The sequence below is a fragment of the Pinus tabuliformis genome, chromosome X (assembly GCF_031772625.1).
Source record: "Pinus tabuliformis cultivar Carrire ecotype Pingquan chromosome X, CPIR1, whole genome shotgun sequence".
NCBI classification, from domain to species: Eukaryota; Viridiplantae; Streptophyta; class Pinopsida; order Pinales; family Pinaceae; genus Pinus; species Pinus tabuliformis.
The window spans coordinates 1747725651-1747740571 of record NC_142308.1 but is presented as its reverse complement, the minus strand read 5'-3'; the positions used below and the strand labels follow the sequence as shown (position 1 = coordinate 1747740571).

At 39.1% G+C, this 14921-nt stretch overlaps 1 protein-coding gene across 1 annotated transcript; it reads left to right on the top strand.

The window, feature by feature from the left end:
- Positions 1-13364: 13364 nt before the first annotated feature.
- LOC149146788 (uncharacterized) lies at positions 13365-14044 on the top strand. The gene is made up of 2 exons (XM_089453292.1): positions 13365-13466; positions 13556-14044. Exons 1-2 carry the CDS (start codon positions 13393-13395, stop codon positions 13872-13874), a joined length of 393 nt encoding a protein of 130 aa, XP_089309418.1. The 5' UTR covers positions 13365-13392; the 3' UTR covers positions 13875-14044.
- The last annotated feature ends 877 nt before the right edge of the window (positions 14045-14921 follow it).

Here is a 14921-nt window from a genome sequence, read left to right as displayed (position 1 = left end):
ACCACAACACATCCACAACCATACACCATTGGGTGGCTTCACCAAGGACGAGATCTTCGCGTGAGCCAGCAGTGTCGCCTTCCATACAACATCAAGCCCTTCACGGATGAGGTATTGTGTGACATTGCTCCCCTTGAAGTTTGTGATGTATTACTAGGACAACCATACTTGTGGAAGCGACATGCTGTGTATGAATCAAGGCCCCGTGCTGTTATTATTACATTGGGAAATAAGTTGTTCAAGATACCAGAGGTAGCACCACCTACCACCATCTCTTTGATTACTGCAAAACAATGCAGTAAGATCATTTCCAAAACCAGGAAATTTGTTTTCCTGATGATACGCCCTCAAGGAAAGAAGAAGACAGTGGCCGTAGCCTCCAGACGGGGTCCCTCTACACGAAAACTACAGATGGACAAGATTGTGGGGGAGTACGAGGACATCTTCACCTCCCCGGCAGGGGTTCCTCTGCACTGTCAAGTCAAGCACTCCATCGATCTGACCCCAGGTGCGCCGCTACCCAATGGACCAATTTATCAGAACTTTGTTCTGGAGAACAATGAAATCAAGAGGCAGATTCAGGAGCTCCTGCAGAAAGGTCACATCCGCCCGAGTTCATCGCCCTGTGGGAGCCCGATCGTGTTGGTACAGAAGAAGGATGGGACGTGGAGACTCTGTATTGACTATCGGGCGCTGAACAAGATCACTGTCCGTAATAGGTACTCGATCCCGCGGATTGATGACCTCCTAGAAACCCTAAAGGGGGCGAAATATTTCAGCAAGATCGATCTGAAGTCAGGATATCACCAGGTACCAATCAAACCCTCTGATGTGTGGAAGACTGCCTTCAAATCCAAAGAGGGCCTCTTCGAATGGTTGGTTATGCCTTTCGGATTGACGAATGCTCCTGCAACCTTTATGAGGCTAATGGATGACATCTTGCGACCATTCACCAACTCCTTTGTAGTAGTATACTTGGATGACATTCTGATCTTCAGCCAGAGTTGGGAAGAGCACCTCCACCACATCCGATAGGTTCTCCAAACACTGCGACAACACAAGCTATGTGCCAATTTGGAGAAATGCACTTTTGGCATGACCCAGGTTCAGTATCTGGGATACATCATTGATGAACAGGGGGTGCATGTCGATCCAGCCAAGATCCAAGTCATTCGGGATTGGCCCTCTCCAACCACTCTAACAGAGCTCCGCAGCTTTCTAGGTCTTGCCAACTTCTACCGCAGGTTTGTGTTGGGGTTTTCTCATATTTCTTGGCCCTTGAGTCAAGTCACCAAGGGAGGGGCGAAAACAAAGTTCTTTTGGTCTGAATCTCAACAGAAGGCATTCATGGAGTTGAAGGACCGCCTCTGCATGGCACCAGTGCTCGCGTTACCAGATTTACAACAACCATTTGAGGTCGAGACAGATGCCTCTGACTATGCTATTGGGGCAGTCCTTACTCAACATGGACATCCAGTGGCATATCATAGTGAAACACTTTCAGACACAGTCCGGAAGTACCCCACTTATGATAAAGAGATGTATTCCATTGTACAGGCCTGCCGACAATGGAAGCATTACATTTTGGGGAAGGAAACAGTCATCCACACAGACCACTGACCCCTGCAGTTCATACAGACCCAAGGGAAATTGCAGAATGATCGCCATCAGAAGTGGTCTACATACCTGCAACAGTTCCACTTGAATATCAAGTATAAGAAGGGCAGCACCAATAATGTTGCAGATTGCCTCAGTCGACCACCGATCATGGCGTTAACCACCGTGCTCAACTCTTGTGGGCACGAGACTTCTGATTGGCCACTTCTCTACAAAAGCGACCCAGAATTCAGCCACACATACCAGACACTCTTGGAGGGTCGGCAGGTTGTAGATTTTCACCTCTAGGATGCCCTATTATGCTACCTCGGTCACCTTTGTGTTCCTTCAAGCGAGCGTGCCAAGATGATTTGGGAAGCACACTACAGTTGGGCTGCTGGGCATTTCGGAGTCGAGAAAACAGTGGCAGTACTGCAAGATTATTTCTATTGGCCGAATCTTCGACAGGATGTTGGGAAGTACATCAGATCATGTACTGCCTGTGCCATTGCCAAACCGACCATTAAGAAGCACGGCCTCTATACCCCGTTGCCTACCCCTACTCGACCTTGGGAATCCATCTCCATGGATTACATGTCAAGCCTTCCTTCCACTAAGCATGGAAATGACTGTGTTTTTGTGGTCGTCGACAGGTTCTCGAAGATGGCCATTATGATGGCCTGCAAGAAGAATATCACAGCAGAAGCCACTGCCAAACTCTTCTTTGAACGAGTGTGGGTGCACTTTGGGATCCCACAGTCTATCATCTCAGATCAGGACAGTCGGTTTCTCAGCACATTTTGGTCCAGTCTCTGGTCAATGCACGACACCAAACTCACGAAGTCCACATCCTTCCATCCTCAAACTGATGGCCAGACAGAGGTTGTCAATAGGATGATTGTACACATTCTGCGCATGTATAACTCAAAGCATCCACGCACATGGGACGAAAGCCACCCCTATGTTCAGCACAACTACAACCGAGCTCTTCACAGCTCCACTGGCCATAGCCCCTTTCAGGTGGGTTTGGGATTCCAGCCACTATGCCCCATTGATGTGGCCATGCCACTTGCAGCTACTCACATAAATTCAACTCATGTCCAGTCCGAAACAGATAAGGCCACCAGCTTCATTGAGCGCATCCAACATATTAGCCAGGAGGTCCATGACATTCTTGAGAAATCAAATGCCAAGTGCAAGCAGCGACATGATCAACATCGGGTGCCACATAAGTTTCAGGTGGGCGACAAAGTCTGGTTGCATTTGCAAAAGGAACGCCTTACTGGAGCCTATCGGAAATTGAGACCACTCCGATATGGTCCTTACACCATTACTAAGGCTATGGGAGACAATGCATTTGAGCTCAGCATTCCCCCATTCCTTGGCCTGCACCCAGTGTTCAATGTGGACCGCCTTCGGCCATACTTTCCACCATTGCTAGACACATCCGACATTGCAGAACAGCTCAAACCCACAGAATTAAATCCAGATTGCATGGAACAAGCTGCAACTGATCGGATCATGGACACACAGATCAAGAACACTCGCCAACAGAATATCCAACTGTATCGAGTTGTCAAAGCAGGCCAACTCCTTCAGCAGGGCAAGTGGCTCACCAGGGAACAAGTTCAGCAAAAGTTTCCTCATCTCATGGAGGAGCTCAACGCAATGGGGACCATTGCTTCCTAAGGGAGGAGGAATGATCCAGGTGGATATTGGTGGCCACCTGCCAAGTCCACCTGGACCCCCATCATTGTCTTTCTCAGCATTTTCAGTTTCCTTAATTGTAGCACAACTTACTATTTTTAGCAGTTTTTCGGGTCCTGAACTTCCGGATCCGTTTTGAGGCCCTAAACGACGTTTTTTGGGGAATCTGGGGGCAACATGTGTCCATGGAATGGACCGATGTTGCCCGTTCCAACAATGGTAGTGCTCGGATAGATCTTTCTAACGAGCTATTGTACGCATCAAATGGAGATCATACGCCAAAGTTACGACCCCGGGAAGTTGGTGTACCAATTTACCCCAAACGGGGCCCACAGTTTGGCGTTTCATCTCCTAGGGTTAGGTTTTGGAATTTTAAGGGTTTTCCATTGTTTCTCAACAATAAATAGGCGTTCGAGCCTCATTGTAACACAGTTCAGAGGCATGTAGCCATCACATCTCTTCTCAGAGATAAGCTACCATCGCCCTAGCTGGTTTATTTCCATTTCTGGTTGTAAGCATATTTCAGTATTTTCCATTAATGAAATGAAGTATTATTTCCGCTGCATCTTTGTGTATATGGTTATCTCTGTAATTTGTTGCGTTCCTGTTTAAATCCGGATCAATCCCTCTTCAGGTTCAACCAATAAAAAATCTCCTCACTGATGTCAGTGTCTTCTGATAACCTGGGTGACCCAAATATGGTTTCACATGAAACTCTCTCAAGATCACCTTCTTGAGCTCAAAATTGTCTGACACATATATCATGTATCTAAATCTAACCAATCTGTCTACTGTAAGGCAATAGTCCACATCTTGCGCACCTGCACCTATACCTGTACTTGTACTCTACTGCAACATGTGCTTAATCTCCATACACCTGACATCCTGCTGACCTACCTGCAAGATCTTATCATGTAAGTCTGCCCCATAGGATCTCATAATTTCTCAGTAATTTACTTGTATCCACCTCCTAAGAGCATTTGCCACTCTGTTATCTTTGCCTTTGATGTACCTTACCTCGAAATCAAACTCACTAACCGTAGCCAACCAACGAGCCTGCCTACCATTCAGATTCGGTTGATAAAAAAGATATCAAAAACCACTGTGATCACTCATCAATGTAAATCTCTTGCCCATAAGATAATGTCTCCACATCTTCAACGCACGTATAATTGCTTCCAACTCAATATCATGTGTTGGGTAGTTCTGCTCGTGCTCATTCAATTTTTGCAACTCATAACATACCATCTATCCATCCTACATAAGGACTCCACCAAGTAATTTCTTGCAAGAATATGTGCATACCACAAATTCTTTGTCTGGATCTGCAATCTTTAACACTGGTGAATGTGAAAAACTGCTCAAGCTACTCAAAACTAGCCTCACACTCCTCTGTCCATTCAAATTTCTTACCTTTCCTCTACAATGATGTTATATGATAAGAAATATGTGAGAAGCTCTTGATGAAACTCCTATAATATCCTTCCAACCCCTTGAAACATCTCACCTCATCTACATTTCCGGGAGCTACCCACTCCATAATGACCCTTATCTTTTCTGGATCTACTACAATGCCCTCCTTGGAGACAACATGCCCCAAGTAGTGTACACTAGTCTGAAATAAACTACACTTGCTAAGATTAGCATAAAACTAATGCTCTCTCAACAAACTCAACATTGTTGCTAAATGCTCGACATGCTCTTCCTCATTTTTAGAATATACAAGTATATCATCAATGAACACAATAACAAATTTATCTAGGTACGGACACAACACACTATTCATCAAGCACATAAATATAGTTGGAGCATTAGTTAAGACAAATGGAACTACAACAAACTCATAATTCTCATATTTGGTCTGGTAAGATTTCTTGTAAATGTTCTCCTCTTTGATGTGTACCTGGTGATATCCGGATCTTAGATAAATCTTCGAGAACACTGTTTCTCCCTTCAACTGATCGAACAAGTCATCAGTCCTTGGTAACAGATACCTATTCTTGATGGTCACTTTGTTCAACTACCTATAGTCAAAGCACAATCTGAGTGTACCATCCTTCTTCTTCACAAAACATACCGATGCGCCCCATGGTGATACACTTAGCCTAATGTATCCCTTGTCCAACATTTCCTTCAACTATAGCTTCAACTCAACCAAATCAGGTGTGCTCATCCTATAAGGTGGTTTTGATGTTGGAGCTACCCCTCGAACCAACTCAATAGAAAAGTCTACCTCCCTTTGAGGTGATAACTTTGTAATGTCCTCAAGAAATACATCCTTGAGCTGTTGTAAGATTGGGTACTTACTCAACGCATCTTCATCCTCAACTTCCTTACCATTGTCACTAGAAATGTACATTGCGAATAACACACCCTTTCTTATGGTTGCACTTTGCTTTCATCACTATTACGATCCTAACTGATGTGGCTTTCCTCTTACCCTGTAAGACTCTTGGCTCCCCATTGTCATCCACACACTCAATTGCTTTGTCATAACAATCTACCTTGGTTTTATGAAGGTACAACCAATCCATGCCCAACGACATACTGTATGATCCCAACGGTAATACATTCAAATGTGGCGCGGTAGGCATACCATTCAAATCAAATGCACAGTATCTTACTGAATGATTCACTCACTTCTTTGTACCTGTAGCCAACTGTACTAACCAAGATTCTGCATGAAATTCCTTACTCAAACCACACTTATCACAAGTCAGGACTAACATGGCTATAATTAGATCTAGGGTCAATCGAAATAGAAATAACTTGATCACAAATCTTACCATCCATCTCAATGATAGATTGCTTTTGATCTTCCTGTTTGTTATCCAATGCTACATAAATACGAGGAACGCTCTGACCAACATCTCCAACAGTTTGTGCCTCTTGCGCATTATATATCTAAGGCCTACCACCCTAATTCTGCAAATGATCTCTCCTGCGATGATCTTTGCCACAAGTCCAACACTTTATAGGCTTCCAACCTACACCCTTATTCTGCTCCTTAGATTAATGTCCCTGTCCTCTATCTGATGCATTGAACCTCTTAGGTGGTGCAACATTCTCCTTGTTATCTGAAACCTGTGGTCTTACTCACTTCTTGTCCCATTTTCCTTTATTCTTTGCATTTCCCTTCTAGTCTGGCTTAGTCTCAAACCTACACTTTGATTGTTCATAGCAATGCTTTAGCTTCTAGATGGCCTCCTCCAATAATCGAACTGAATCCTATCTTTGAATGCCATTGGTAACCCACTGGTGAATCTCTGAATCTTAGCCTTCTCCTCCTTGAGGTAAGGCACATACCTTAGTAGCTCCAAGAACTTGCTAGTGTACTCATCATTTGTCATAGACCCCATCATTAGCTCATAGAATTCTTTTGCCTTGTAATCCAAGTATCTCTATGACAACTACTTCTTCTTGAATAACTGCTCAAACTCACTCCAACTCAGATATTTCTCATGTATACCTCTTACATTCTTCACATCTTCCCACCAAATGTCTACTTTACCTTTGAGACTGAATGTAGCTACTTTGGCATTCATGTTCTTCGAATAATCATGCAACTTGAAGAACTTCTTCATACCAAGCAATTATGCCTCTGCATCTTGTGGTTTCTTCATCTCTCCATCAAAAGTAAGTGGATTTGCTTTCTTAAACTCATTTGGCAAGTATCCCCTATCACTTCTCCTATAAGGATGATAGCGATACCAATTATCATGCTTGTTAGAACCAAAACTAGAATGGTACCTGTGTCTATCCCTCTTCCTATCCGGAATGTCCAACAATATGCCATATCTTACCATGTCACCACCATTTGACTTGTTACCACCATGCAACCTACTACTATATGCCCCATACGTTTTTTCCTCCTACTCATGGTTGATCCAAAGTGGTCCCTATCGTTGCAAATTTGACAAACTCTGAAGTATCACTGCATTTATCTCTGCTAGCTTCTCTTGTGCCTATATGATTTTGTCATTATATACCTTACAACTCCTTATTTCTTCCTTTAAGCTTCTCAATGTGTCTGCCAAATCGGAAGAGTTACCAACACCATACTTCTCTTCTGATTCATAGGGAGAGTCTTTGTAGTCTACCATCTTGCTAGCCATTTGATATTTCTTCCTACAAGTTATATCATGTCATCTAAACCAAATCATAATAAATCAACATACCTTAGTGTAGCTCGGGGAGTATACCTTGTGTGCAAGATCATCAAATTAGCGTGATACATGTATAACACAATCATAACAAAATATAGAAACACAAAACATAAGCATATAACCATGCAACCATCATTCTAGCTAGAGTCCAGTCATCAATGCATGACCTTATCACCAACACATACCACATCCTCATGCATGACAACGACCACTACATAATTGTACACTTGACCACATGGAAACATGAACATGCATAAGCAATGCGTAATCAATCACACACATGCATAAACAAACAATACTTGAAACCAAGCCTACAAGAATATAATCAAGCACACAAGAATTTAACCAAACATACAATAATGTAACCAAGCATACAAAAATGATACATGCAAGAGACATATACCAACATGTAACCAATCATACACTCATGATGATTTACTCCAAAGTAATAACATCAACTTCCACATGACAACATCAATATAACCATGATCAACATCATGCAAATGCAACAAGCACATGGAATGCAAGTGTAAGACACGCACGTGCAACTGACATGCATGCATGAGCAACACACAACCCATCCAGTCCAAGGGGTGAACCATTTTTTGATACTACTCTATAACACCCTCCTCCCACATCTGCCCAAGAAATTGGCAAAGTAGGGTAAACATGCGACGAGAGGCCACTGTGATATGATTCGACCTCCTAAATCATGTTAAAGAAGTGGAACCGATAACATCCAACATCAGCATTAGGACCCTCAGGAACTAACTCAGCCTTTTTGCCGACTAGCCGATGGGTCCCACTGACAGTTTGGACTACTTGACCTCTGGATAATCTCATGCTATGGGCATGCCAACGTCTAGGGACGTCTGGATGCTCTTAGAGGCCTGTAAGATAGCGTCCAGGGATTCTTTTTGTCATTGTTGTGCCAACGTCCCCGTGATTTGAGCCATTTTTTCTGATCCAGAGTGTGGGTCACTGCCCATGATTGAATCACATCTTCAGAATAGTAAAATAACAAGGAAATGACAATATAAATGCAATCACTTCAATGAGACCTTGACTGGACCCCTACTAGTAGTGACAAGAATTTTGTCAAACATATCATGAATATGTAATCTATAGGTTTAAATTATTGATCTGAGAATAGGGGTCTCATACTTAGCTGAGAATCACTAAGAGACATTGATGCCTCAACATGTTAACTTCCATTTCATCCATTAGTTCATAGATACATTGATCATTCATTTACAAGTAAAAACATGATGAGATCCATACATAGCTATTGTCATAAAACACATATCTAACCAACATAATAGCAAAAAAAATACCAAGGAAATCACAGCCATATAAACCACATATAATCCAGTATAACACTCATAGAAATACAAGGAAAAGTAATCTCATATTGTCCATGCAAAATCCAAACTTGGGATGGGACTTCCACGTTCACCTGACTGTATAATGGCTAAGCCAAATCTATCTTCAGCCATTCACTCCCGTGCCATATTCCAAGCATGAATGTGGGATCTCATAGAACACATCAATCCAATACCATTCAGGGATTCCAGAGGCCATCCACCTCAACCCATCAAACAATGATTCCACCTCACGGTCGAACATCACAAAAGCATCTTTATATTTGTCTCTATCCAAGCCTTCCGGGGCTTCGAGAGCATTTCTCCAACCAAGGCTTCCAGGAATAGTAACTTAACCCACAAATTTTACTGTGCTCCAAAGCCTTTGTCCAAAAAGGGCTTCTAGGACTAGTAACTCAACCCACCAAGGGCTTCCAGAGCATTTATCCAACCAAGGCTTCTAGGACTAGTAACTCAACCCAAGCTATTACAGGGCTTCTGGAGAGTTTGTCCAACCAGGGCTTCTAGGCCTAATAACTCAACACAAGCTAAGGAAACATGAGAACCAACCAAAACAAAACAAGGAAAATAAATCTACAATCACCATGGCTATCCAGGAAATGGCAAGGCTAGGCAATCCACTATAAATCTTGGCCATCCTTCATGCCCATGACAGATCACAACCAACAAACCACATGCATATGCCATGCATGCCAAAACTAGTGCGGAAAACATACATGCAACACGGTACCTGCGAGAAAAATCCGATGTAGTTGTTGATCCCGATGTCCCCTTGCGTTTTCTTGCTCCAAAAATCCAAGTATGCCACACCCTCCAAGAGTGCTCCAAGAAAAATCTACGTATCCAAGAGTATGAGAGAGAGAATAATGAGAGAGCTCCAAAACGGATCTCACAAAACATTACCCATTGATCCTTAGAAGCCTTTTATGAATGAGGCCTTTATTTTCTTCATTTTCCATTATTTTACTTCATTCTCCTCACATGCAACCTATGACCTTTCACCTCCCTTGTCTCCTAATTTCAATTATTTTCACAAATAAATGTGCCACAAATTCCATTTTGCCTTTTCAAAGCCTTAGCCATTGCCTTTGCCAATTTCCTTAGCCATTAATAACCAAATGAACACCCACACTAGAATGTCTTATCCAACATTCAACTTGGAATAAGTGTCCCATCAACCATGGTTATTACTTTTCCTTTATTAAGTTTTATGACATGGAATTTTCACGAGGGTTGTTACAGGATATAATTTTAGAAGTTATAAGGCCAAGAGTCATTGATAATATTGTAAAAGGAACCTTTTTAGTCATGTAAACAATTATATTTTAGAATTGTGAAGTACTATCTTCACATTTTATTAAAGATATTGTTAGCTTATGTTCTTATACTCTTATAAGTTGTGATTGGGTGTAGTTTATTTTCATCATTCATAGTTTTCTTGAAGCTCTTAAGGATGGATGTTGCAATATGTAGACAAATTGACATTCTTATAGTATCTATGCTTACTAATCTTGTGTAGTGCCAAAAAACCAAATATGAAGAAGTATTTCTTGGTGACTTGTCATCTTTGCTTAATATCGTAGAGTTGTTCTAGGGTTTGTGCAAGTCATAATTGGTGGACTAATCCCCCTATTATTTGTATTTCTTCGATTTGTTTCATGTCAATTGATTCTATAATGTTCTAATCTAGGATTAAACTAGTTGTTAAATTTGTTGTATTTAATTCATTCATAAAACCAAATTACAATAATCAAGTCATAAATAGAGTATTCATGATTTTCAATGGAGTAAGGTCTAATTTGACCTTGTGGCTAACATCAAACATTTGTTCACATCAATGGGTTCACATAAGTCACAAATGTAACAAAATGTTTTGAAAATCCCATAGTGCAAGGAATAAGGGAATTTCAATGAGTAAAAGACACTAACCATACTTTAGAAATATTTCTATTGACTATGATTTTATATTATTGTGAGTTTATGAAAAATATAGAAAGTGGGCACTCATTAAATATAGAATATTATTCCCCCATATGGGGTGTCAAGTATAATAACATCATTGGACTCTAGGCCTAAAACAACTGTGTGAAATCCCTAAGAAACTTATACCATGTGACTATTGGAGTCTTTTAGCAAATCCATGTCCAATTGGCCACATGTAAAGGAATTTCTAGTGGAGGGTGTAGAGGAAAATCACAAATCTTCTAACTTGACAAGTATCAAAACATTCACTCCTTAGTACCATGATCTCAATGGCACCATGCACTCGGATGAGAATAACAAATGGAATGTCTAGGCTAAGTCTAGAATATCATGGATCTAGATGGATGACTCAACTCACTTGGTTAATTACTCTTCATGAAGTTTATCAACCATTCTGGATTAACATAATGATAAAGCAGGGGGTGTATTTCCATCTTGCAACTCCTCTACATCTAATAAACTAACTCCTTACTTCATTTTTCTTTTCTTCGACTTTTCGTAGTTGAGTTCTATTGTTGCAAGCCCTATCATTTTGAGGAGTCATGCCACTAGCAAAGGGTACAAAGATTAGCCTGGCCCTTCCAACTATCGCAGTGACAGGCAAGGTCCCATAGGCACTTGAGTCCAAAGAAACATTCAAGCTGCAACAAATGAATTTTGAGAGAAAACGATTCCTCGTATCTTGAAAGTAATTGAAATTGCATAGAACAAAATCCATCTTGAGATGCACACCACTCATGACTAAGACATAGATGTTAAGATGAATAATTGGAATCCCCATATTGGTATCTCTAGGGATTGAGATACCAAATACTAGAAAATTAGTGATCTCTATTGACATATGAAAATGATTTTGGGGGAAAATCCACAAACCGTGATGAGGTAAGTGAGGAGGTTCTACTACAACTTGATGAAGTCTTCTTGCAGGTTAATGATATTTGCTTCAAACTCACCAAAACTAAGTGATCCCCAACTTGAAGCTAAGTGAGCATAAAGAGCAATATGGTCCTCTATTGATTAATCCTTTATATGACTGAGAATTTTACACCAACGACTTTGTTATTTAAATCTATACCTATTAAAAACTTATCTCAAACTCTCGTAAATAAAAACTTATACCAATGTTATTGGTGTAAAAATACACACACAATCCAGGATACCCTTAATAAGTTCATTTTTTCTCTTTCTCGTTAAAAAATCATATATATTAATTTATTATTTTAACTTATAATAATTTTTCAAATAATTCTTTTCCAATTTCTTTAAACTAAATAATTTAAAAAATATTAATTTTTGAAACATAAATATTTAATAATAAAAGTTTCAAGGGCCAATTTTAGCTTTAGAAAGCCCCTTTGTTTACCCCAAAAAACAAAAACTCTTCGACTCCCTCCATGTAATCATCTTTTGAAAAAAAAAAAAAAAAAAAGTTATTTTGTGGCTCCTGTTTTTTTCCAAAGTGAATAAAGTACTTGCAATCGTTCTCTGCGCGATCTGTGCGAATATAATAATGCACTGAAAGTTTCTGCGCATCCCAATATTCAAATCAGCATGGCACCATCAATTGAGAGGTCATTACCATGAAGTACAGTTGTTGAGTGTTACATCCTGCTGATCAACTGCAAATTCCTTTCTTTTGGCATATTTGATGTGGACCTCCCCTCTTTTCCTTGTACTTCCTCTCAGCTCTGCAAAATAATTTGAACATTGGGGAATATATTGGGGAATATATTTAATTTATTGGGGAGTTCAATTATTTGAAAGGATAACCAAGTTCCACATTTATATAATTCCTGTAATAACTTTCATTGAGTAGATCATTTTTCCCGACGAAACTCAATTTAATTAAACTAAAAAAATATTAATAGATACACTCTCGATGAACCATTGTCCTTTCTCTGCTAATACAGGAATATATGACAGGTTTGCTTTATGTCCGTTCATTGATGCCTAAGTTTTTTCACACAGATGCATCATTGTTTTTAGAGACAGTCACAAATAACCGAATATCATAACCCTCGCACACACTTATCACCGACAATTACCACAATTCCCTATTCCAATTTCCCAAATTTAAGCCGGTCTTATTAAGTGGTTTTAAGTGTGATTTTTTGGAAAAATTTTTGGTTTATTTTTTATAGACCAAAATTTATTGAGAGTAAATTATTCATAACGTAAATGTTTTACAGTGAAAAAATCAATTTAAACAATACAAATCAAAATTTGACCACAATTTTTAAACGGGATACTAATCAAAAATCAACTTAATAATCCAAAAAAATCTCACTTAGAAACTACTGCAAGAATAAAGTTACACAACGCATGAGAACCGTATTTTTTAACCGTTATGCGGCCTAAAATTTAAAGTGGAGAGAGAATCAGTTTGTTGTTAAGTCGCGTTATTCCGTTGGCAAGAGAGAGAAAGTTCTGCAATTCTGGTGGTTCCCCATTCGCTCGTCCTCGGCTCACCTCCCTTTCCGATAGTATAAGAACCCCCGGTCTTTCATTCATTTTTTTGCATGCACATAACTAGTGGGAGGGGATTAAATTCATTGGTGATGAATTTTCGAAATATAATGATGCAGGCCAGCGTGTGCAAGAATTCACATGCACCCACTCCCTGGACTTACAGGTAAGCTATGAATGTACGCATTATAGTAAAGTTTTTTTCAGTGTCTCTGTACCTTGTTCTGTAATATCAATTATTGCAATTTGTTTCAGGGGACGTAGGTCGCATGGAAAGGCTTCGGCGGACATTAACAAAGTGGTTTACACCCCTGATAATGACGATGATGAATATCACGGCGGCAGCTGCATGACAGAACATTGTTGTGTGCCAGAGAAAGAGAAGACATGGTGGGTTCCTCATCCGAAAAGCGGCATTTTCCATCCAGAGGGGCACCACAAATGGATTGAGGACGTTAATAATCGCAAGAAGGTGAATGAAGAAGAAGAAACATGTTGGGTTCGATCTTTGGAGGACGTTGAGACACCACCCCACCGTATTGATCTCAATACTTACATAGTTAGAAACAAGTAAGAAAATATGCTATACCGCATACCATGACGATTTTAGAGAGAAGGAGATAATACGGTATATTTTTGTGTTTTTTCCATTTATCTTATTTTGGTTTTTCATGTGAAAAACAAAACCTACAACTTTATGTAATTTTGGTGTTTTAATTTAAGAAATGTGGATTAGTGGGTTGATATGGATTTAGTATTTATTAAATTTAAAAAATAAAAATAAAAATATTAAAAAATAAAAAATTAAATTATTTTAAAAACAAATTATTTTTCTATTCAATATTAACATTAATTCCAATTTATTTATATATATATATATAATAAAATTATTTTATAAGTTTTATGTGTACACTTACTTTTTCCATTATGGATTTCACACTATGCATTTACAATGATATTAAAAAATTTATAAAGATTTGTTTAAATAATACTTCATACTATGATGATCACTCATGGAGTTTTTTGGTGAGATTCTTTGGTAGGCTTGTATCGTATTATTGGTATTAATTATAAAAAGCATGTAACAATATACCAACTTTTGGAGATTTATTCTCTACTTTACAATGGAAATTTGTAACTAGTAAATAAATTTCGTTACACTACCATGGGTCAATACCATCTTATCAATACCACATACATTATATAACACATGTTGATATGACATTTTCTTTAATTAATTAAAAAAGCATAACTAACTTAGAAATATATGGTCTTGATCTTGATTTGTGAATACTACTATGAATATTCCAAAGTATTGCATGGAGATTAAATCTCTACTATCCACGAATTAATTAATTAATTGAGATGAATTAATTAAAAGAGCATAACTAACTTGGAAATAAATCTTAACTCTTGATTTGTGAATACTATTATGAATATTCCAGCTGGGTATTGCATTGAGGTTAAATCTCTACCATCCACCTATTAAACTAATTAATTTGAGATAAATTAATTAGAAGAAAATAACTAACTTAGAAATAAATCTTCACACTTAATTTGTGAATATTACTAGCTTATTGCATAGAGGTTAAATCTCTACCACCTATTAATTAATTAATTA